Here is a 24,917-nt window from a genome sequence, read left to right as displayed (position 1 = left end):
AACGCGGCATATGACAGACTCTGGAGTGTGAATTCGTGTATTCTCGCGACGATGATTCTTGACGTCAAGGTCTACATAAAACAACCGAAGTCAGCGACTTCTCTTTTGTTAACGGTATTTTGTTATCAGTTGGAGAAGCCATCCGAGGATAAATAGTCATGCCCCGCGTCTATGTTGGAAAACTAAGTTATCATGCTCGAGAAAAAGACATTCAGCGGTTTTTCAATGGCTACGGAAAGCTCATGGAAATTGATCTGAAAAATGGGTAAGTTCAAGTTGAGCATATGAGAGTCAGTTGAACAACACAGGGCTGAAAAAGCGAACGTTAGCCAGCGAACGTTAGCTTCATAAGTACTTGATTTCGGTTAGCTAGTTCTCCCAAAAATATACGTGAAATAACTAGCTACATTCACATTTGACTTTCAATTATGTTGCTATTCGTGCATGTAATAGCAACTAGGTAACGTTAGTGGTTATTAGATTCACATTGGCTTTACTAAAGCGTTTAATGTTTTGTAAAGAACTTGCCTAGTTAGGTAGTTAACGTTAGCGTTTTCAAAATGGCTGCTTGTTTGGCTTCACTGCAGACCGTTCTTTTTTTTTGTGCGCCATGTAACTGTTAGCTACCCAAAAGTTAGATAGTTAGCCAATTAGCTTGTTGCCTGAAAGACCCTTTCATACACAGGCAACGAGCCCACTAATTTATTTATTTTACCAGGTTTGTGGTATAACGCTATTTTTAAATGAGTAGGGGTTAACACATACCACATACCACGTCTTCTGTCTGAAACTAGTATCACCGTCTTCATACTCATTAGTTTTGCAGTCATTGCTACCCGAAGACAAGCTTATTAACTTTAAAAATATATATTTTAGATATGGCTTTGTAGAGTTTGAGGACAATCGCGATGCGGATGACGCTGTGTATGAACTGAATGGCAAGGAGTTGTGCGGGGAGCGTGTGACCGTGGAACATGCAAGAGGACCGCGGCGCGACCAAGATGGATATAGTGGTGGCGGGGGTGGTCGCAGTAAGTACAATCTATTTCAATGTTCCTTCTGCCCTTTCCCAGTGGATCAAGGAAATGTGAATGTGGACCCTATACACGCAGACCTGTGATCCTAAAGTGGAGTTTGACCTAGCTCGCCAATACTCAATGGTTTCACCATTGTCATATAGTATGTCATGTTAGTATAAGAGTGTCACCATTGAGTATGGTCCAAGTTTGACCCAACTTGGCGCAGACAACTACTGTTTTGTTTAGCTGTAATGAAACCATGTTTCTAGTGTTTTCTTTCCTGGTGGAATTGTAAACACATATAAACAACTGTATTTATCTAATATGAAGTCACGGCTTTGTCACCATGTAGCCTAGCTGTATCATTAAATACCATTACATGTGAATTGTATTTTACGTTTGATTTCAGTATTAACAAAGTCCTTGATGTTTCAATTTGAAAGAGTCCAGCTGCGGGCTGAGGCTGAGTCCGAGTCCATAGAGGCTAAGATGACTGGCTAAGATGAGACTGCCTGTCCCGTTTGGCCTTGGCTTTCACCTTACAATGTGTGTGTGACCTATGCCCCTTGACCCTTGGCTGACCTAACCGGAAGCCATGATGACAGCATCCTTTTGCCAATAGACCAGGGGTGATGGTGAGGATTCCCATTGGTTTCTATGTTGCAAGAATAAGTGGGGCGGCTAAGTCAAAAACATGTTACCGCTCGCTGTAAGTGGGCAAACCAAATGAATTGCCCCCAGTTTGACAACCGGTTAGGCAAAGTCACGGGGAAAACTTATGTAGCGTTATGTCAGTTGGCACTCACTAAATGTGATGCCATTTTTTGACAGTGACTTTGTGGGAGCCTCTATTTGTCTTTCAGGATTCAAGGGTTTGTAAGAAGAAGAACATCAATGTCGATTTGTTTGTACGGCTAAAGAATTGCACTTATTAAACATTTGTCAGACTGGCTGTATGTTGCTGGTAACAGATGCAGTGGTGGTCTTTGCAACAGCAGTGAACTACTTCAGAGGCGGTACAATGAGGAGAATATAAACTGACATCCATTAAGACCACAAATGCCACGGCTTTAAGACCTCAGTCACTTATTAAGAGGTTTGTCTTGAATGGGTCCAGATGGACATCTTACAGGACCTAGGTTAAACCTTACCACACCGTTTATCCTGGTAGCTGCATTCTCTGTTTATGGTCTGATCCACTGAGTGAAATGCCTATATGCCACTCTGTTTTGCTGACTATTTGTATAACCTGTCATTTTAAAGGTAGTAGTGGTTACAGCAGCAGCAGAAGCCGCACTGGCAGGGATAAGTACGGGCCACCTGTCCGTACGGAGTACCGGCTGATCGTTGAGAATCTGTCCAGCCGCTGCAGCTGGCAGGATCTGAAGGTGAGTTGTTGAAAAGGTTTTATATTTGTAGGTGAGGGGCAGGCACTAAAGATAAACTGCCAGTTGCTATCCATGGCAGGCCATTTGTTTCTGAAAAATGTGGGAAATATTCTGCGGGGTGACACTGCATCGGCCTCTACAGGATTTCATGCGCCAGGCTGGAGAGGTCACGTACGCTGATGCCCACAAGGAGCGTACCAACGAGGGTGTCATCGAGTTCGGCTCGCGTTCGGACATGAGGAGGGCCCTGGACAAGCTGGACGGCACGGACATCAACGGGAGGAAGATCCGCCTGGTGGAGGAAAAGTCTCGCCGCCGCCGCTCCTACTCTGGCAGCCGCTCCAGGTGAGGCTCTACACACCGCCCTGCTCTTTATGAGTAGGTTAATTTCTCATTCAACCTGCTGCTTCCCATGTGTTTTCACTTTCAAGGGATGAGTGACATTTGTATTCTTGTTCCCCTCTGCAGGTCTCGCAGCAGACGTCGCTCTCGTAGCAGGAGCAGCCGCTCCAGGAGTAACTCCAGGTCCCGGTAAGAATGCCCACCTGTCTACAGTGACAGTTTAGATTGGTCAATATGAGTACAACAACGATTGTAAACAATTTTCCACTCCCTGTAGATCCCATTCTCGCAGCAAGAGACGTCGCTCTAGATCTGGAAGGAAGTCCCGTTCCCGCAAGTCTCGTTCCCGCTCTCGCACCAGCAAATCCAGATCCCGCTCCGACAAAAGCAAGTCCCGTTCCAAGAGCCGTTCCAAGGTGAAATCCGAGCGGGATTCCAGCAGCCCCTCCAAGGAGAAGTTGGCCAGCAAGAAGTCCCGTAGCCGCTCGGCGTCCCCCATGGGGAATGGGAAGAAGGAGCCGTCCTCTCCCTCCCCGTCCCCAGCAGCTGACCGTCGCTCCAAGTCTCCGGACAAGCGATCTGTCTCCCGCTCCCCATCTCGCTCCAGGTCTAGATCAGCTTCCCGAGATTAAAGGCATTGCCCAGTTTGTTTCATCCACATGTTCCCCATTAGAGCCATCTGGATGTATAGGAGCAGCTTCTATTTGATTTAGCAGATCTATCGCAGCACCAGGTTAATCAAGGCTTGCTCAGTTAATTGGTGCTATCTTTGGCACTTAGAAATCTAAACCATGATCTTGACGTTGTATTATACATGGCTTGAGAATGATTTAGTCATTATTGTGTGGGGGGGGTGGCACATCGTAGATTATAGCTGCTATGTTTTGTACATGGAGGAGCTTGTCTGAATGGCTTTGTATTTAAAATAAGGCAGGACTTTTTTTCTTTTATTTCCTTAATTCTTATTTGTATTCCTCCCTCCGGTCTGCTTTTGCTTACCTCGGGGTTGTGTTTGACATTATTTTTCATGATTTGATTCATTTCACCTATTGAGCCCAAGGTTTGTTTTTGACACCCCACAATGTATGTGCTGTACATCTTGTGGACTTACACTTTTTTGGCGTTGAGATTTAACCAAGGGATCGTGGTACAGATTCCAGCCTCCCACACGAGAAGCCGGTCTGATTACTTGTAACCATGTCAATTTTTTTATTGTACATTTAATAAAAGTTGTTATGGAAATTGCTGGGTTGTGATTTATATTGCTGCCATGACACAAAGCGCTGCTTTTATCGTATTGGGGCCTAAAACGACAAACTGAGTTCTATATGAAAATTGAGTCTTCCTTACGTTGAAATGGTGTACAGTGTTCATATAATAAATTGTATTAATGTGAAAAGCGGTGGGGGGAAAATTGTGACCAAGTAATTCCCGAAACATTTTGGTGCTGTCATTGAGTTGGCGCTATACATTCTTCTGATTAAATGAACATGTGTCTGCGCATGCGTACAATTCTGATCCGCAAGAGAAACCTCTGGTAAGCGAAATTGAGTCATTTCAATTTTCAAATTGATCAGCTGATAAACATTTATAATGCGTTGACATGCATGCAATAGGGCGCTCCAGAATCTTGAAGTTATAACTTGCAGATGGTAAGATGCCAATTGTCATATTATTGTGGTTGGTATCCAGCATGCATATAATTAGCCATAAAGCTATTTCTTATCGCAAATTTTAATCAATATATTCTGTCATATTTGATAGTTCTCAGCAAACCTCTAATGGGCTAACGGTCCGCAACATAAACGGGATTGTATTATTGTTGTCGCTGCATGTCATGAAGCGATGCCGTTCATTAGACATTTTGCCAGGATTGGTTGCTTTGTACATTTTCACAAATTGTGAGTTACTATTTTTTTCTCTCATAGCTTCAAGGATTTATGATCTTCCGCCATTTTACAGAGGAATTGCTGTGTTTTTGGTAAATTAATAATATAAATCGATTTTGCTTTGTCTACTTTCTCTTGCTATTCTAAGAACAGCGTTGTCAAAAAGCATCGACAGAAATGTCCTAAAAACAAATTGTTTTTAAATAAACCTTAATCCGAATGTACTTTATCTCCAATGCTGTGAAGTGATACTAAAAGTGATTCATAAAATTGGGAAGGTTTCTTAAAAAATCCCCACAGTATTTTTTTGTCTAAAATTAGAAAAATGGCAGCATATCTGTATAGGGAATTGTCCCCTATATTCTGATGTTTAATAGTAATAGAGAACATAATACTGTGGGTGCAGGGGATGGATAATATGGGGAATACATCTGAAGCCTGTAAACCCTCTGACATTCAGGCCCCTTACCACTGAATTCCAATGTTACCTCACCCTGTCACTATAATCCTAAGAAATATGTGAAATTCTGATCTTTTTTCAGAGGCAGTAAGTGAGGTCTGCGATGAGTGCCAAAGTTGAGCTGGATTTTTCAGCCAAAAAAGCAGATCCCACTCCCCTCACTGACTCCAGTGATTCCCTCTCCAATGACAGCCTGTCGAAGAAGACACGCCCACAGACCACCACAGCACTCATCCTGCCAGGTGAGATTTGGCCACAATGACACTTCTGGAATTATGACACTCAATGGCGTACTGTTATGAATTACACCCTGAACATGTTTAAACTCAGAGTTATGCTGCACAATGTCCTAAATGTTGACAAACCAGAAGGGGCACATACTACCCTCCAACTAGTCTCATGTAGCTACATCATATCTTCACATTCGCTCAGAACTCAGAAGCCTGCATTTTCTCTCCCAAGCCCCAGCCTCTGCTCCTAGTACCCAGAAGGTGGAGGTCTCTCTGGGTGTTGCTGAGAGAGGTAATGGAGCCATAGCTGGACAGGTGGAGACCCCCACTCTAGCCCCCCAGGTTGGGGGGACCTGTAGTATCGTCCATGTGCTGGAGTGGAAAGAAGGGATGGCCATCTTACCCAGCAGCAACCTAAAGGTGAACGACCATCGTATTTTATTATAAGCATAGGGTTCTCTAATAGTAAGCATTGTTGGAGTAAAGACGTACCATGTGGGCACGTTGTTGAAATATGTTTCTTTTTTCAGTTCTGTGTGAGTGACTGTGGAACACTGGAGATGATCAGCCAAGGGAATATCACCAGCGCTGAACCAATAGTAGTGGTGTCTGGAAAAATACCTGACTCTGAAAACAGGCCATTGAACAAAACAGGTAGGCTACTGAAAGTTAGTCATACTGTGTGTTGTCTGCAGCTTAACAGTCTCTTAACTAAATTGTAATGGAAATGAACTAGCATGCTCAAACATATCGTCAAAAACAATTTGCAACCCCGTATGCAGTCCTTTCCTAATCCTAACCTGACATAATGCCTCCATTGTAGATGTGGCGCGTCCTCTCAGCACTGTGGGTGGTGTAGCTGTGGATCAGGAGAGGCCCATCAAGACTGTGCCTAAGACCCAGGGAGGGCCAGGCCAACAGGAGAGCTGTTATCCAGTGGCACAGAGAACCTACCCAGAGCAACTACGCAGGGAACCCATGACTGACAAGTAAATACTGAAGCGTGAAGCCTATCCACATCAAATTCATGTATGAAAACATCCTTTTACCATAAAAAGCATTTTATCATAGCCTTTTATGCTAAATGAAAATCAAGGATGTATCATACGCATACAGTGGATGCTCAGACACAAAACAAACAAACCACAAGAAGATATTTACCACCATGCAGAAGATGTCACGTAGGTCATAGGTAGCCTAAGGCGAAGCTTTGTGTAGTGGACTCAACTGTTCTCTTATCTGTTCCTTAGTAGGGTGGGAGGTGCCGAGAAGATTCCCGGTGGCAGGGTAGCGTCTCTGGACCCTGAGCTGCTAAAACCCATGAAGAAGAGGAAGAGGAAGGACTACCTGAGTCCATCGGAGGAAGAGTCTGAGCTGGATGGCATGGTGGGAAAGGCTCGAGTGTCACTCTATCCCACATAAAGCATTCACAATTTAGTCGTATTTTTTGTAATAAGTAAATGACGTCACGTGCATGTGATGGCCATATGCATCAATCAATTATTTTGTTCAATACTATTCATGGTGTAGGTACTATTTCTTTGTTGCAGTAAATCCATGTGTTGTATTTGTGGTTCTAGGATTATTTGAAGACAGAAAGCGGACACAACAGAGCGGGTGAGAATCAGCAAAAATGTAAACCCATTTGAACCATATATTCAAGTCAAGTTTCTGTCGTATCAGATTTCCAATATGCTTTGTGTTGTTTTCTGTCTGTGTACAACAGGTACTGGTGAAGTTAAGATGGAGCTGTGGACATGGGGACAGTATCTGGAGGAGACCAAATCAGTGGCAGCTCCAGCCAAACTCTTTCAAAAGGTGGGTTTTATTAACTTTCGATACATACTAAATGATAGGGCCGGGACAATACCAGTATCGCTATACCCATTAGTATGGTGGCAAGGAAACAAAACACGAAGCGGACTAAACTTCTTTAGGAAAATTAGCGCTAATGTTGGAAACAAACATCATTATGTTGTCATCCAGAGTCACATTTATTTATTTTCCAGTCTATAGCACACAATATGTTACATACTGCAGGTTTATAAAGGGCTAAAGAGTTTGGTCTGCTTTGTGTTTTCATTTTTGCCATGGAAAAACAATTGCGATACTGGTATTGTCACAGCCCTAGTAAATTAGAGAACAAAAGTTAATATTCTTTGCAAATTAAACTGTGAGTGTGCATGTGTGCGTGGATGAATGTGTCTATGGCTTTTCTCACTATAACCCCCTGTATTTTCAGTCTCAGAGGGTCCCACAGTGCAAAAGCAGCTTCCGCCAGGGCATGAAGTTAGAGGGCATCGACCCGCAGCACCCCTCCATGTACTTTGTTCTGACTGTGGCTGAGGTACTGTGTGCAGCGCTGCTCAACCTACAGTCGCATGCTCTTTGAGGTTTGCTTCTACCTCTCTCCCTGTCCTGACTGTTTTGTTTTCCGTACACACTATACACACCCTGACTGTACACACTGATTAATCCTCAGAGAGAGAGACGGATCCACATAACTGAGGGAAAGACACGGAGAGAGAGATTTGGGGAGACACAGTTTGACTTCTGTCTGTCTTGTCCTGTTTGTAGATTTGTGGCTACAGGCTGCGTCTCCATTTTGACGGCTACTCAGACTGTCATGACTTCTGGGTAAACGCCAATTGCCCCGACATCCACCCGGCGGGATGGTGTGAGGGCACTGGACACAAACTGTACACCCCCAAAGGTCAGAATATACTAGGCTTTGGTTTGTGGTTGGGCTGCAATTTGGATTCGGGATTTGTTTCCTGTTCGCATTTGGATTATGGCGCAGATCATTTGCCCAAGCACCTAAGGATCTGAGTCATAAAGTCATTAATGAGATTTCCTTTATTAGAGTAGTGGTCCAGGGACATGTCCATATCACATGTTTGTGTCTGTGTGCAACTTGTGTCTGCCACAGGCTGCAAAGAGGAGGAGTTCTCCTGGGCCAGCTACCTGAGAATGAGTAAAGCCCAAGTTGCCCCCAAAGAGGTGTTTTCCAGCCCTGGAAGAGTAAGTCTAAGCACGACTCTTATCCTCAATCAGTGGCATGCATCTACCTGAAGTAATTAACTGTAAGCAGCTAATGTGGTGTGTTTGTGTTGGTGGCCCACTGGTCAGACTGATACGGAGGGTGATTTCGAGGTGGGCATGAAGCTGGAGGCTGTCGACCGCATGAACCCCTCTCTCATCTGCGTGGCGACCGTGACCGACGTGGTGGACGACCGCTTCCTGGTTCACTTTGATAATTGGGATGACACGTATGACTACTGGTGAGGCCGTTTTCCATGGGTTTTTTTTCACGACTTCTCTAAATCATAAACTGGGCTGTTTTAGTAGCCGTTAGGCCATGACTTAAGTTCCAGTCTGATTAGTCGATGTTGAATCCCCATCCAGGTGTGACGCCAGCAGTCCATACATCCATCCTATTGGCTGGTGCCAAGAGAGGAGCCTCCCCCTCACGCCACCTCAAGGTGACTGACAAAGTTGTAAGAAATGAATATAGTTCGAAGAAGTAAACGATAGGGAATACGGTGGCATTTCACACACACCTTTGAACTGGATCCCATGTGCCCTGTCTGTCCTGCCAGGTTACCCAGACCCGGGCAGGTTCTCCTGGCCAAGATACCTGGACGAGACTGGCTCTACCGCGGTGTCTGCTGAGGCCTTTAAAGTAGTGAGTACATCACTGAGGATTTGTTGCAATGAAAACCACCATACAACTGCTGTCATTTTAGACATTGATGAATACGATTGACTTGACTTGAATCCTTTTGTGGTGGGGTAAAGTGGACTTGTGAACATAATGACTGTTTTGAGATTAACTATAGGGACTGATTTGAGGTCAGGTGTTAAGTGCCGTTGTGTGATGACGATGTGACCCTCCTCTCCGCAGCGTCCTGCTCATGGCTTCCAGGCTCAGATGAAGCTGGAGGCAGTGGACAAAAGGAGCCCCGGCCTGATTCGGGTGGCCACAGTGGAGGAGGTCGACACACACCGCATTAAGGTCAACCAGCAGTGTGCATGTCTCATGGTTGTATGTGCCAGTACCTATTACTACACTCCCATAACTATGCCATATTATACACTGGGTGGTTTGAACCCTGAATGCTGATTGGCTGACTGCCGTGGTATATCAGACCGTATACCACGGGTATGACAAAACATTTGTTTTTCCTGCTCTAATTACGTTGGTAACCAGTTTATAATAGTAATAAGGCACCTCGGGGGTTTGTGGTATATGGCCAATATACCACGGCTAAGGGCTGTGTACAGGCACTCCGCTTTGCGTCTTCCCTAAGAACAGCCCTTAGCCATGGTATATTGGCCATATACCTCACCCCCTCGGGCCTTAATGCCTAAATATACCATACTCCCACAGGTCCATTTTGATGGCTGGAGTCATATGTATGATGATTGGATGGACTCGGACCACCCTGACATCCACCCGGTCGGCTGGTGTGAGAGTACCGGTCACCCGCTAAAAGTGCCCCCCGGTGAGTCAAACAAAACCCAACACCTTGGTAACAGCAACCATATTTCACTTCACCTTGATATGAGTGCTTACATGTTCTGTTTGGCTTGTGTGTGCTTGGGTGCGTGTGTGTGTTTTCTTATAAGGCCCCAGGAAACCTGCAACCACAGGCCAGTCCAGTTTCTCCTCCATGCCTTGCAAAGGAATCAGCCACTCCAGATCCACCAAGTACAGCTTCCATCACAGGTCAGTAACCCCCAGAAATAGGTATTTGAATCGCCTATGAAGCAGTAAATGGAAGTGGATATGTGTTCCACACCAATGCTATGATTATGTTATAATGATGTTATAATGGAGTCAACCCTACTGTTTGAAACAGGAAGTGTCCGACACCCGGATGTGATGGCTCGGGTCATGTGACTGGGCGGTTCACCGCACATCACTGTCTGTCAGGCTGCCCACTGGCTGAGCGAAACCAGGGCAGACTCAAGACCGACCTATCAGATACAGAGGGGAGCGGAGCAAAGCGGAGCATCTTAGTCTTTGGCCAAAGGACCAAAAAGTCCCGGTACCATGGCAGGTAAGCCTCATGTCAACAGTGGCTAAGGCTGTTGTATGACGTCAGACTCAGGAGTCATAGTGGTGTATTGATCGGCCGCTGTAGCTCCCCCGTCTCACCAGTGTCTCTCGTTCTCTATTGTCAGGATTGGCCGTCCCCCTAAGTACAGAAAAATCCAGCAGAGAACATACCAGAGTGAGTCTCACAGCTTTAAGCTTTGTAGTACACAGTACAGATATCTATTTATGTCTATGGCCGCACTCTGATTCTCTATGGCAGCTACGAGTTTACGGCATCCATACAGTATTCTGTGTGTATGTGTAGGTACCATATGTTTACATGCATTAATATGGGCGTGTGTTTTCCTGTGTTACAGCGATGGCCACAGAGGGTATGTGCCCGTCTCTGTTCATGTCTGCTTTGTCAGCCCACCCGGACCGAACCCTGTCTCTGTGCTGGGAGCAACACTGCAAACTGCTGCCTGGCGTCCAGGGCATCAGCGCTACACAGGTGGCAGCGTGGACCGTGGAGGAGGTGAGAGCTGTACTACTCAGCCCTATTTATCTTTGGCTGCGACAAACGGTGGAGCAGAGTACTATCAGTCACTCTTCTTCATGTTTTGTGCAACAGGTCTTTGGATTTGTCCAGAATCTAACCGGTTGTGAAGAGCAAGCTTGTGTCTTCAAAGAGGAAGTGAGTACAATGTTAATTGATCAAACCGTTAAAAGTCCAATGCAGCTGTTTTTATCTCAATATCAAATCGTATCTGGATAAGAATGAAGTACCTTACTGTGCATGTTTTCAATTAAAATGGTCAAAAAGAAACAAAAATAGCTTCTTTAGACAAATACAATTTCTCAAGCAAGAATATTGCTTGGACTGTCAGAGGGGCCTAATTGGAGGAGCCTAATGGGAGGGATGTGTAACCAGAAAACTAGCTGTTATTGGCGGAGAGGAGGGCAAACTCTCTTTGTTATTGGTCTATCAACTTATATCGCATGGTGATGTCACTAGGCGGTCCAAAAACCCCACTCTGCCAAACAAGTGCTTTATCATCATTTTCACAATTTCAAAGTATTATTCCAACCTCATAGTGTGGAAATGTATATAAAACACAGGAAATTACTTTTTTTGACAACACTACCCTTTTAAGTTTGAAGTATTGAAACAAACTGGAGCACATTGAAAACAACTAAGTTAAGTAATTTAAGCAGGGCCGATTCCAGGCATAAGCGGCAAGCTTTTTCTTTTTTTTAGGAACTCTGTCTGGGTCCCAATTTACTATTGAGAGTAAGAATAGTAGAATACACCAGGTGCATTGTTTGGTTGTGCAACAGCAGTTTTTCTCTTATGTCAGTCACTCAATTAGCCATGTCAGCTAACAATTTTTAGATTGGTAGTTAGTCTAGCCAGCTATCTAAACTTGTAATAATCATGGCCGAATACCGACCGGCACATTCCCAGGAGCCCTGACCTCCAGGGGGCAGCCATTGATTTTGTGAGTCATTTTCACTCAGATATCATATTAATATGGCATAAGTCATTGCAGGAATTTAGCTTTAAAACTGCAACATTTTCTCTACGCCCCATGGCAGAATGTGTAGAATTGCAGGAAATTAACTTTTAAACTTTTACATTTTCTCTCCACCATCAAGAGGGGGGCCACACAAAAAATGTACGAGGTGGGGGGGGCCCCCAACCAAATATCGCTTAGGGCCCCCAAACGGCTAGAGCCGGTCTTGCATTTAAGTTGTATTCTGTTGTCCTCTATTGTTTTTTTGTTTGTATGATAAAAATGTTTATATACCTGGTTCTTGTATATTTCTTCTCAGATGATTGACGGGGAGGCCTTTCTATTACTGAAACAGACTGACATCGTCAAAATCATGAGCATCAAGCTCGGTCCCGCCCTCAAGATCTCCAACGCCATTTTAATGTTCAAGAGTACTGACGAAGGCCTCAAGTGATCCCGCCCCCACTCGGCCAGAGATTCAGTGACCAGTCATCATGTGCCAAATTCATCCAGAATCCTACCCGTTATGTGTTTGGTGTTCAGTACCCATCAGAGAGAGAGAGAACAGTAGTGGGGGAAAGAGATGAAGAAAACAGGGAAAAGGTATAATTGAAGTTTTCTGTACGGTTGCTTCACTGCTCATGCAATAACAGGAGTCAAATCAGATTCTTACCTGAAAGTGTAAGGAGCGTCGAAAGATATACTTATTTTGATTTATGCAAAATATATGGAATTATTTATGTGGGATTTAGTTAGATAAAAATGTGGATATTTTACTGCCATTATTTTTCCCAGATTTGAAATCCAGGGTGATTTTATGCTGCTGTTCTTATAGTTGGTCACTAGATAGAGCAAATGGTCCGTTTTGAATACCAGAAACGGTTTCAAGTTTCTCAAGCACTTACAAATCTTATGTGACATAGTCAAAATAATGTTTCAAAATATGAACTTTGTTTGGAACATTTCAAAAAGGAAATATCAAGATATCTGGGGATTTATTGTTTTATATCGGTTTTATTTTTTATGTCGGCTTATACACTGTATTTAAATAGAATGTTACAAGGGCTTCAGGATTCTTAGAACTATATTTCTCTCTGGTGGGCAAACTGTGTCAAGATATTCTTGGGTCAAAATCATTCATTCCATATGAACAAATAAATGTCCAGTTCAATCTCTTGTCTTAACTTCAGTTGACTGGTAATGAAGTAAATTGAATTCAAAATACTGATCATTATAAAATCTATTGTGCTTGTGAAAAGAAAGGTATAAACCATTGGTATCAATGTGCTGGTATCATTTTACCTATGGATGGCCCCAGGAATCAAACCCACAACCCTGGCAGTGCAAGCGCCATGCTCTACCAACTGAGCCATACACCGACTTAATGTTGCATGGTATACCAGGTAATATCATGGTATCAAAATGTCATGATAGGCTACTTATGATACAAACATTTTTGAATAATGTACAGTTTCATATGATACAATGACATTTTTTCCACCCTGCAGATCTAAAGAATCTGCTAGCGCCTGCTATAAAATGTTTATAAAGTCAGTTGTGTTCTTGACCCTCTAAAAGGCTAAGCCTTGGTGGTATAAAACACATTGAATAACACATTCACAAATGGCAAAAAAGACAGTCAAAAAATGTATCATAAGGACAAAGGTTTTGAAGTGTCTGTCCTACATCTACATAGGAGATATAAGAAAGTCTGTGAACTTTTTTTGGACACATATTTAAGGCCTTGTTTGTTGGCACAAAACGACTTCCATACTTCCATTCATTTGTATGTGTTACCGTCAGACGAGTCCCGTGACAAGGAGAACACCATCTTGTTCGTGAGAGTCCCCCCTTTCCATGGTGGGGTCATATTAGTTTGTAGCCCAAACGGTTAGGACTAGTGATGAGCGGTTTGAATCAGAACCACACAGTATCTGCGGTCATATCTACGGTACAGTTGGGTTTTGGGTCATTAATATTGTGTGGATGAAGGGGGGACGGGTTGAATAATATGGAAGAGTATTAGGGCCAAGTGAAGAGAGAAACGAGATAAACAGCGATGAGTGGTGTTACTTGGATTTATTTTAATTTTTTCATGATAGTACTTTAAGAAAGTGGCAATATTTCTAGAATAAAGTGGCAATATTTTGAAAATAAATTAGAAATCCTTTTGAGAATGAAGTCTCAGTTATATTTTTAGATTAATGTAGGGGATTTGGTTAACTGCATATCTCCCTGGCTCTCTGTTGCTGTTCGCGCCACAGTTGAAATGCCTGCAGTTAGATGACCTGGTGAAAATATACTTTAGAATTAGCTTTAGTAACAAGTAAATCCTTTCTCTTTTAGCACATAATGACTATATTATTATAAGAAGGCCTATTGGGAAGAGGATTATGCCACATTCTTTTTAGGATTTACCACACGGACTCGGATGAGATATTTCATCCAAGTACGTATTGCTATACAGTCGTGGCCAAAAGTTTTGAGAATGACACAAATATACATTTTCACAAAGTCTGCTGCCTCAGTTTGTATGATTGCAATTTGCATATACTCCAGAATGTTATGAAGAGTGATCAGATTAATTGCAAAGTCCCTCTTTGCCATGCAAATGAAATGAATCCCCCAAAAACATTTCCACTGCATTTCAGCCCTGCCACAAAAGGACCAGCTGACATCGTGTCAGTGATTCTCTCGTTAACACAGGTGTGAGTGTTGACTAGGACAAGGCTGGAGATCACTCTGTCATGCTGATTGAGTTCGAATAACAGACTGGAAGCTTCAAAAGGAGGGTGGTGCTTGGAATCATTGTTCTTCCTCTGTCAAACATGGTTACCTGCAAGGAAACACGTGCCGTCATCATTGCTTTGCACAAAAAGGGCTTCACGGGCAAGGATATTGCTGCCAGTAAGATTGCACCTAAATCAACCATTTATCGGATCATCAAGAACTTCAAGGAGAGCGGTTAAATTGTTGTGAAGAAGGCTTCAGGGCGCCCAAGAAAGTACAGCAAGCGCCAGGACCGTCTCCTAAAGTTGATTCAGCTGCGGGATCGGGGCACCACCAGTACAGAGCTTGCTCAGGAATGGCAGCAGGCAGGTGTGAGTGCATCTGCACGCACAGTGAGGCAAAGACTTTTGGAGGATGGCCTGGAGTCAAGAAGGGCAGCAAAGAAGCCACTTCTCTCCAGGAAAAACATCAAGGACAGACTGATATTCTGCAAAAGGTACAGGGATCGGACTGCTGAGGACTGGGGTAAAGTCATTTTCTCTGATGAATCCCCTTTCCGATTGTTTGGGGCATCTGGAAAAAAGCTTGTCCGGAGAAGACAAGGTGAGCACTACCATCAGTCCTGTGTCATGCCAACAGTAAAGCATCCTGAGACCATTCATGTCTGGGGTTGCTTCTCAGCCAAGGGAGTGGGCTCACTCACAATTTTGCCTAAGAACACAGCCATGAATATAGAATGGTACCAACACATCCTCCGAGAGCAACTTCTCCCAACCATCCAGGAACAGTTTGGTGATGAACAATGCCTTTTCCAGCATGATGGCGCACCTTGCCAGAAGGCAAAAGTGATAACTAAGTGGCTCGGGGAACAAAACATAGATATTTTGGGTCCATGGCCAGGAAACTCCCCAGACCTTAATCCCATTGAGAACTTGTGGTCAATCCTCAAGAGGTGGATGGACAAACAAAAACCCATCAATTCTGACAAACTCCAAGCATTGATTATGCAAGAATGGGCTGCCATCAGTCAGGATGTGGCCCAGAAGTTAATTGACAGCATGCCAGGGCGGATTGCAGAGGTCTTGAAAAAGAAGTGTCAACACTGCAAATATTGACTCTTTCATGTAATTGTCAATAAAAGCCTTTGACACTTATGAAATGCTTGTAATTATACTTCAGTATTCCATAGTAACATCTGACAAAAATATCTAAAGACACTGAAGCAGCAAACTTTGTGGAAATTAATATTTGTGTCATTCTCAAAACTTTTGGCCACGACTATACATAGTAGAGATAGGTGGGTTGTCTGTGTATGCAGGTGTGTGTGTTTGGGTGGGGGGGTATAACACACTCGTTCAAACAAGCGTCACACACACACATGTTATCTCCAAAGCAATACCATTCTGCCATGGTGCGTTGTCAGACTGCTAAGAGACATGGAGTTGTGTGTATCAGTCCCCATCACGGTGTTCCTCGAATTCGCTACAATCCCCTGCTTATGCCAACACCACGCACAGTATATTTTAGAGAGTAACAGCTAGGCCAGCAGCCTATATGTAGAAACAAAAGGTTAAATGACAAATTAGTGCGTAATGGCATGGTGTTTTATCTAGGCCACACTACCAATGAAGTGGCCTCATAAGCCTATGCTTGTTATCTTGTGAATGTAAGTCACGGATTGCGTGGAGTAGTATTGCGAGTCCCTGTCGGGCCCCCAAACCCCTGTCACGGACCTTGTATAGCCACGGGGCAGGGGTTTGGGTAAAGCCTCGTCTGAGACAGTAATTTTACGTTCCATTATAACCTAACAGCCAACAGGTCTAGCCACTTGCCTCTAAGGTGAGCAAGTGGTAGTCTATGTTAGCGGTACAGCGGAGACAAATAGCCTATAATGGAGACAATACCCGTTTTGGGATAAGCTATGCATCCTTCATTCCTCCCATCCTTGAAGACATCACCGATAGATGGATAGTAAAGGAGATATTATGCCAGGCTACCAACCAAGTAATGTCAGATCAGTGATTATTTCTTTATTGCCTATCATCATTTATTTAATAGGCCTATATTTGGATCAATGATTATTTCAAGAAATCAAATCAAAGTTTATTTGTCACGTGCGCCGAATACAACAGGTGTAGACCTCACAGTGAAATGGCTTACTTACAGGCTCTAACCAACAGTGTAAAAAAGGTATTAGGTGAACAATAGGTAAGTAAAGAAATAAAAAAAACAGTAGCGAGGCTATAACAGTAGTGAGGCTACATACATCCACCGGTTAGTCGTGCTGATTGAGGTAGTATGTACATGTAGATATGGTTAAAGTGACTATGTATATATGATGAACAGAGAGTAGCAGTAGCGTAAAAGAGGGGTTGGGGGGGACACACAATGCAAATAGTCCGGGTAGCTATTTGATTGCCTGTTCAGGAGTCTTATGGCTTGGGGGTAAAAACTGTTGAGAAGCCTTTTTGTCCTAGACTTGGCACTCCGGTACCGCTTGCCATGCGGTAGTAGAGAGAACAGAATATGACTGGGGTGGCTGGGGTCTTTGACAATTTTTAGGGCCTTCCTCTGACACCGCCTGGTGTAGAGGTCCTGGATGGCAGGCAGCTTAGCCTCAGTGATGTACTGGGCCGTACGCACTACCCTCTGTAATGCCTTGCGGTCGGAGGCTGAGCAATTGCCGTACCAGTCAGGATGCTCTCGATGTTGCAGCTGTAGAACCTTTTGAGGATTTCAGGACCCATGCCAAATCTTTTTTGTTTCCTGAGGGGGAATTGGCTTTGTCGTGCCATCTTCACGACTGTCTTGGTGTGTTTGGACCATTCTAGTTTGTTGATGATGTGGACACCAAGGAACTTAAAGCTCTCAACATGCTCCACTACAGCCCTGTCGATGAGAATGGGGGCATGCTCAGTCCTCCTTTTCCTGTAGTCCACAATCATCTCCTTAGTCTTGGTTACGTTGAGGGATAGGTTGTTATTCTGGCACCACCCGGCCAGGTCTCTGACCTCCTCCCTATAGGCTGTCTCGTCGTTTTCGGTGATCAGGCCTACCACTGTTGTCATCTGCAAACTTAATGATGGTGTTGGAGTTGTTCCTGGCCATGCAGTCGTGGGTGAACAGGGAGTACAGGAGGGGACTGAGCACGCACCCCTGGGGGGTTCCAGTGTTGAGGATCAGCTTAGCAGATGTGTTGCTACCTACCCTCACCACCTGGGGGCGGCCCGTCAGGAAGTCCAGGAAAGGGAGAATCCATCCATGACCATGAATATATTCAAACAGCGCCTCAGATTAGCTGGTTTGCGCATGCAGGCGTGGTCCTTGAGTTGCATCTACTCCCACAGTCACTTGCGTAAAACCCCATGCTTCATTGTTAATTCCTCCCCGCCATTGCATAGGCCTATAATTTACTTTCACTTGCCTGCTGTAATGTAGGATTAGCCTAGGTTAGGGTACTCAATCTAGTGGGACCCTATAGGTTTATATGGGCTGGAAAATAGTGGTGTTTTAGCGAACTTGGAAGCAGCTTGACATGGGACACATACACTGAGTGTACAAAACATTAAGGACACCTTCCTAATATTGAGTTCCACCTCCCACTCAGGACACCCTCAATTCGTCGGGGCATGGACTCTACAAGGTGTCGAATAGTTCCAAAGGGATGCTGGCCCATGTTGACTCCAATGCTTCCTGCAGTTGTGTCAAGTTGGCTGGATGTCCTTTGGGTGGTGGGTAGGGATGCACCAATATGACATTTTTGACCAATACCGATATCCGATATTTTCCTTGCCAAAAAGAAACGACACCGGCTCTTCTTACTATCCAATCTTGACTGTATGGAGAAACGTAAAAATGCATGGAAAGAATTATTGGTTTAAACTAAAATGCAGTTAATCATTTTAGCTTTAATCGCTTGAAAAAATGACTGTCTCTAGGCTGTCATGAACTGCTATTAATGGTACAACTTAAACTTTTCAAATGTGCTCAACTGACTTGACTAGTAAAATGCGAGCAAATTTACAACACATCATCTCATCTGTCATTTAGGAAATGTAAAAAAAATAAACAAAAGAACACAGCTGCTTTGTTTTAAATTAAATGAAAATCTTGACCTATACAATCCATGAATAAACAACAGAAAAGCCATAGGGATTAGTAAAACAAAATCCAGTCTCTATATGTCTGGGTTACAATATGACTGCCCATTTACAATTTAAACATTTGGGGGAGGTTTTTCTTCACAAAGAGGACCTGCTCGGCTTTGTCAAGAGAGAGCCTGTTTCTTTTTTCGTCTAAAATGTGTGAAGCTGCACTGAAAATACGCTCACTATCCACACTAGTACAGGGAGCACCAAGATACTTGCTCAGAGCTTTAGCTAGGATGGGGAAACCGTGCTTGTTACTTCTCCAGTATCCAAATGCATCTTCATTCCTGGGAATGGTAGGTTCTGTCAGGTATCCAAGTATCTGCAAATAATGGGAAAGGGGGGTTAGTACATTTAATACAACATATTGCATTATTCCTGCATTCCATAGGATCATTAGGCATAGATCAACATTGGCAAATGTTGGCCGATGTAGTAACAGAAAATGAAAATACAACGCATCTCTCTCACAGATACACACACACACACACTGACCCAAAAGTTATTTTGTTAGCATTTACATATGTCCCCATTACCAGTAAAACATAATCGAAACCTATTTCTTTCACTTACTTGCTGTGCTGTTTCGTTGTTCATTTGTTCAGTCGTTTCATTCTCAAAGAGGATTTAATCGTACATGTCAAGCAGTGAAGTTTCAGCTCTGTCTGTCCTTGGCCTCTTCTGTCGTGGGTCCTCTTCTTCGGTGCACACTGTCACTGTGTCAGTTTCCATCTTGTCCAGCTGTGTCTGTAACATTTTACGTAAACCCTGTTTCTTGTCTGCATCGAAGTAGCGGTCCTTGTACCTAGCATCGAGCATGGTGGCGACACAGTAAAGAGGCTCAGAGAAAATGGCACCGAATCACTTGTTCACAGCCTCTAGTAGAGTACTTCTGCAAGTTTTAACCCCACGGTCTGTTTTGGAAGTTTTGTTGAGCAGGTGTTTCAATGCCATGACAGAGGTATCACGTCTGCTGCAGACGCAGTTGAAGAGCTTATTTCTCGAGTCAGTTGTTTGAATGGAGCTAGGAGTGTGTTCATGTTTTCAATGAGAGTCCACTGGTTTGTACTGATTGTTGCAGGTAACTCATAGTTGGCTGCGTACACGCCAAGCGCTCGTTTTTGTTCCAGCAGGATCTCCATCATGTAAAAAGTGCTGTTCCATCTGGTGGAAACGTCTTGCTTAAGCCTTTTCGTTTTCACTCCAAGCTGCTCCTGTAATGCTTGCAGGCGGCTGTATGCTAGCTGTGAGTGTTTAAAATGATCCACTATGACTCACTTCCTACCTGTTGCCACTGTGTCAGATATACTGCGTTGGGCTAAACACCTTCGTTCACAGCCAGTTGCAGTGTGTGTGCCATGCATGGCAAACTGGCGACTCTGCATTCTTCCAAAGCCTTTGTCATGTTACGTACAATATGTTTATTAATAACTTTTCATGTTCAAAATTATGCACTCTCCTCAAACAATAGCATGGTATTCTTTCACTGTAATAGCTACTGTAATTTGGACAGTACAGTTAGACTAACAAGAATTTAAGCTTTCTGATAATATCAGATATGTCTATGTCCTGGAAAATGTTCTTGTTACTGACTACCTCATGCTAATCGCATTAGCCTAAGTTAGCTCAACCGTCCTGTGGAAGGGACACCGATCCCGAAGAAGTTTTAAGAGGTTTTAATGGATTTTTGGTTCGTCATGTAAGTTGAGAGGGGTGTATCTTGGCTATAAAAGATCTTTGTATTTTTCTGTAGTCACTCTCAAAATTCATTATAGGTAGTGAATTGTTGAAAGTCAAAGGCTAAAGCTTAAAGCTCATTAAAGATGTAGTTTAAGTATAACTCTGACTGTGTGTGAAGTTTGTCTCTCTCTCTCTTCATTTGGTAATACAGAAAAATGCCACAACTCTCTCCAATGGGATTCTCTGCCTCAAACCCTACTACAGGGGCTGAGTCACTGGCTTACTGGTGCTGTTCCATGCCGTCCCTAGGAGGGGTGCACCACTTGAATGGGTTGAGTCACTGACGTGATCTTCCTGTCCGGGTTGGCGCCACCCTTGGGTTCGTGCCGTGGGAGAGATCTTTGTGGGGTATACTCGGCCTTGTCTCAGGATAGTAAGTTGGTGGTTGAAGATATCCCTCTAGTGGTGTGGGGGCTGTGCTTTGGCAAAGTGGGTGGGGTTATATTCTGCCTGTTTGGCCCTGTCCGGGGGTATTGTCGGACGGGGCCACAGTGTCTCCCGACCCCTCCTGTCTTAGCCTCCAGTATTTATGCTGCAATAGTTTATGTGTCGGGGGGCTAGGGTCAGTTTGTTATATCTGGAATATTTATCCTGTCTTATCCGGTGTCCTGTGTGAATTTAAGTATGCTTGCTGTGACACCGGGTGTTGTAGATGTCCTGGAGGGCAGGCAATGTGGCCCCAGTGATGCGTTTGGCAGAGCGCACCAACCTCTGGAGAGCCCTGTGGTTGCGGACGGTGCAGTTACTGTACCAGACGGTGATACAGCCCAACCGGATGCTCTCAATGGTGCATATGTAGTTTGTGAGGATCTTGGTAGCCAAATCTCTTCAGCCTCCTGAGGTTGAAGAGGCGCTGTTGGGCCTCCTTCACCACACTGTCTGTGTGGATGGACCACTTCAGGTTGTCAGTGATGTGTACGCCGAGGAACTTGAAGCTTTTCACATTCTCCATTGTGGTCCCGTCGATGTGGATGGGGGCGTTCTCCCTCCGCTGTCTCCTGAAGTCCACAATCAGCTCTTTAGTTTTGTTTCAGTTGAGGTTATTTTCCTGGCACCACTCCACCAGGGCCACCACTCCCTCTGCTCTTCCTGGGCATCTATTCCTCCATCAGTTTTTTAAACATAATTTAGCCTTGATGGCGAGCGGGGATGTAGACCTTGATCAGTCTTCTTTTGTTGCATTTGTACATTTGATACATTGGAGCAGTGTGCAGAGCGAGCGAAGTTGATACATTGTATCAATTCATCCCTGGTTTAACCAAGAGCACAGGCCAGTCTTAATGCCAATTTACGCTTAATCCGAAAATGTGTTCACAGGCTTCATATGGAGGGTGTGACGCAATTGCGGAGCATCAGGAGGCATGCAGAGGCCAAATGAAGCTGTGTCCCATGTCGCTGTGCACCTCTCAAATTTTGTAACAATGCGGAGGGATCCCTATCAGAGTATGTAAGCGGAGCGGAGCTGGAGCAGAGTAAGGAGTGGAGCGTGCCCAATTGAACTGGAGCCTGGAGCAAGATTCCCAAAGGTTGGAGCATTGGCCTAAAACACACAGGTGCAAAATCAAGGTGACTTACAGAGATGTAGACCAAGAGCAAGAGAGGGAGTGGGGTGATGTAGTGTCCACAACTAAATAATCATTGTGGAAGGCATGATGGTGTACTTACTTCGTGCATATGCTAAATAAAGAAAGGAACAAGGTGGGTAGCTGTGTCATTGTAGCAAAGTATTTATAAACAAAAAATCTGATCTCTTGAAAGTTTCCTTCATTATTGTTCTATTATCTATACAATAGGCCATAATTGGCCCAATAGGCCTGGCATATTAGGCCATAATTGGCCCAATAGGCCTGGCATATTCCAACTTTCATGGAGCTTTCCGTTTTGATTGCATTATTTTGCCTAAGCACCTTTAGGCCTACCTATATATACAGTGGTGCAAAAAAGTATTTAGTCAGCCACCAATTGTGCAAGTTCTCCCACTTAAAAAGATGAGAGAGGCCTGTAATTTTCATCATAGGTACACTTCAACTATGACAGACAAAATGAGAAAAAGAAATCCAGAAAATCACATTGTAGGTTTTTTTATGAATTTATTTGCAAATTATGGTGGAAAATAAGTATTTGGTCACCTACAAACAAGCAAGATTTCTGGCTCTCACAGACCTGTAACTTCTTCTTTAAGAGGCTCCTCTGTCCTCCACTCGTTACCTGTATTAATGGCACCTGTTTGAACTTGTTATCAGTATAAAAGACACCTGTCCACAACCTCAAACAGTCACACTCCAAACTCCACTATGGCCAAGACCAAAGAGCTGTCAAAGAAACAAAATTGTAGACCTGCACCAGGCTGGGAAGACTGAATCTGCAATAGGTAAGCAGCTTGGTTTGAAGAAATCAACTGTGGGAGCAATTATTAGGAAATGGAAGACATACAAGATCACTGATAATCTACCTCGATCTGGGGCTCCACGCAAGATCTCACCCCGTGGGGTCAAAATGATCACAAGAACAGTGAGCAAAAATCCCAGAACCACACGGGGGGACCTAGTGAATGACCTGCAGAGAGCTGGGACCAAAGTAACAAAGCCTACCATCAGTAACACACTACGCCGTTCATGGATACTTTTGTAACCATGAACGTTTTCTTGCCCCACTGCCACACAGACACATTTGGCTACTGGACATTTAAATACAGCAAGAAAACAAATTAAACGCGCATTATCTAGCTAACTAGTAATTAACAATATATAACAATATTCTAGAAGTGTTAAATAGCTAGCTTTAGCTCGTCAATTTGCTAAAAAGAACTTGGCTAACTTAGCTAACGTTAACGTTAACGTCGTTACACGGAACCCAAACAGGCTGAGCGCGTGCGCCATCGTGCGCTATCGTGCATAAATGTATTTTGTCCCCCTACACCAAACGCGATCACGACACGCAGGTTAAAATATCAAAACAAACTCTGAACCAATTACATTAATTTGGGGACAGGTCGAAAAGCATTAAACATGTATGGCAATTTAGCTAGTTAGCTTGCACTTGCTAGCTAAATTGTCCTATTTAGCTAGCTTGCTGTTGCTAGCTAATATGTACTGGGATATAAACATTGAGTTGTTATTTTACCTGAAATGCACAAGGTCCTCTACTCCCACAATTAATCCACACATAAAACGGTCAACCGAATCGTTTCTAGTCATCTCTCCTCCTTCCAGGATTTTTAATCTTTGAATTTATATGGTGATTGGCATGAATGGTCGATACCCCCCGCCCTCCCCAGCTGGTCCACATGAATGGACGATACTCCCCCCCCCCCCCCCAAGTCTTCTTCTACTCCCTGCTTCTCTCAGCTTCCTTCTTAGCAGTCAACTTTATTTTTCTAACGGCATCACTGTCCCTTGCCATACCCTGGACGGCAGAGTCTCTTTTTGGTCTCTGCAGTCACCCCGCAGTTATTGAGTCTCCCCAACAGCATCCTTTTCCTCCAACATCACTTCAAGCTCTTGTTTGCTGAAGTATTATTGCGCTTTCCTTGGTTATCCATTTTTGTTTTTGATATAGCTAGTCTGATGGCTATTATGTGAGAAAAATTACTTTTATTTTTGTGTACAAAGGGTTCGCGATGTAGAAAATAGTAAAAATAAAGAAAAACCCTCGAAAAAAACCCTTGAATGAAAAAACTGCATCCCTGCCCAGCGAGGCAAGAGTGGTCAAAAGGGTGTTCAGCATCCCCAGTTGCTCTGCGAGCACAGGGAGGATATTTATTCTCCGCTGCTGGCCTGCTCCCCAGTCACCATCACATGAGGCTGAAGCCACAGACTTTTCTAAACATTAATTCAAAGGCACTGTAGACTGAGCCTAATAAGCCATTTTTCATTTAATTTGGATTTAATTCTAAGTAAGTCACATCCAAAATGCACAATTTATAGACTATGATGATTTAATACAACTAAATGTTGCTTAAATTCCGAGTGCTTAATGTCCCTGACTCCATACAAGCCTAGTGTGTCACACTCACAAATGATTCACAATGTATTTATTTGTAGGCTATAGCCTTTAAATAATTGAAATAATAAAGCCTAAATAATTATGCTATGTTCCTTCTTAGGCTCCCTGTCTGACTCCTGACCTATTTAGAGTGTTTATATGCTGTTTAATATGACATGTATCCTATTTGAAATGATAAGAACTTCTTACATTCACTTTTTCATGTTTATTAAAATATTTTTCACTCAAATCATATGGTTTGATTTCAATACCTCAAAACCAAATGGTAGGTCCAAGTAGTCACAAAAATAGATGGATGTTGTTTCAATTGGGATTTTAAGGAATTTGGAAAGGCAGTTTTTTTTTCTTCTGTGAGTGCTGAGGGGTTTTTAGTGGAGCACTTGGAAAGGACGTGAGGCCTGGAGCAGTGAG

General features: G+C 43.6%; 2 protein-coding genes across 5 annotated transcripts; both read left to right on the top strand.

Annotated features, from left to right (window-relative positions):
* Nucleotides 1–3,991, top strand: LOC139557078 (serine/arginine-rich splicing factor 6-like). The gene is made up of 6 exons (XM_071371425.1): nt 1–265; nt 877–1,031; nt 2,283–2,407; nt 2,550–2,752; nt 2,876–2,938; nt 3,027–3,991. Exons 1-6 carry the CDS (start codon nt 159–161, stop codon nt 3,379–3,381), a joined length of 1,008 nt encoding a protein of 335 aa, XP_071227526.1. The 5' UTR covers nt 1–158; the 3' UTR covers nt 3,382–3,991.
* Nucleotides 3,992–4,206: 215 nt separating this feature from the next.
* Nucleotides 4,207–13,054, top strand: LOC139557077 (lethal(3)malignant brain tumor-like protein 1). 4 transcript variants are annotated; one of them, XM_071371421.1, is made up of 23 exons: nt 4,322–4,401; nt 4,678–4,730; nt 5,181–5,340; nt 5,561–5,748; nt 5,859–5,982; nt 6,152–6,317; nt 6,579–6,714; nt 6,909–6,945; nt 7,055–7,146; nt 7,571–7,675; nt 7,906–8,041; nt 8,258–8,349; nt 8,458–8,609; nt 8,734–8,810; nt 8,928–9,013; nt 9,233–9,343; nt 9,719–9,833; nt 9,958–10,057; nt 10,191–10,391; nt 10,516–10,565; nt 10,747–10,904; nt 11,001–11,063; nt 12,203–13,054. In XM_071371421.1, the coding sequence occupies exons 3-23, from the start codon at nt 5,202–5,204 to the stop codon at nt 12,335–12,337; spliced, it is 2,463 nt and encodes an 820-aa protein (XP_071227522.1). In that variant the 5' UTR covers nt 4,322–4,401; nt 4,678–4,730; nt 5,181–5,201; the 3' UTR covers nt 12,338–13,054. The 4 variants fall into 4 exon arrangements, with proteins under 4 accessions (XP_071227523.1, XP_071227521.1, XP_071227522.1 ...); XM_071371422.1 differs by lacking the exons at nt 4,322–4,401; nt 4,678–4,730 and adding an exon at nt 4,207–4,286; XM_071371420.1 differs by lacking the exon at nt 4,678–4,730 and having other exon boundaries at nt 4,291–4,401.
* Nucleotides 13,055–24,917: the final 11,863 nt, after the last annotated feature.

Source organism: Salvelinus alpinus, chromosome 28 (genome assembly GCF_045679555.1).
Source record: "Salvelinus alpinus chromosome 28, SLU_Salpinus.1, whole genome shotgun sequence".
Taxonomy (NCBI): Eukaryota; Metazoa; Chordata; class Actinopteri; order Salmoniformes; family Salmonidae; genus Salvelinus; species Salvelinus alpinus.
Note: the sequence above shows the minus strand (reverse complement) of the source record. Positions and strands in the feature narration are given on the sequence as shown.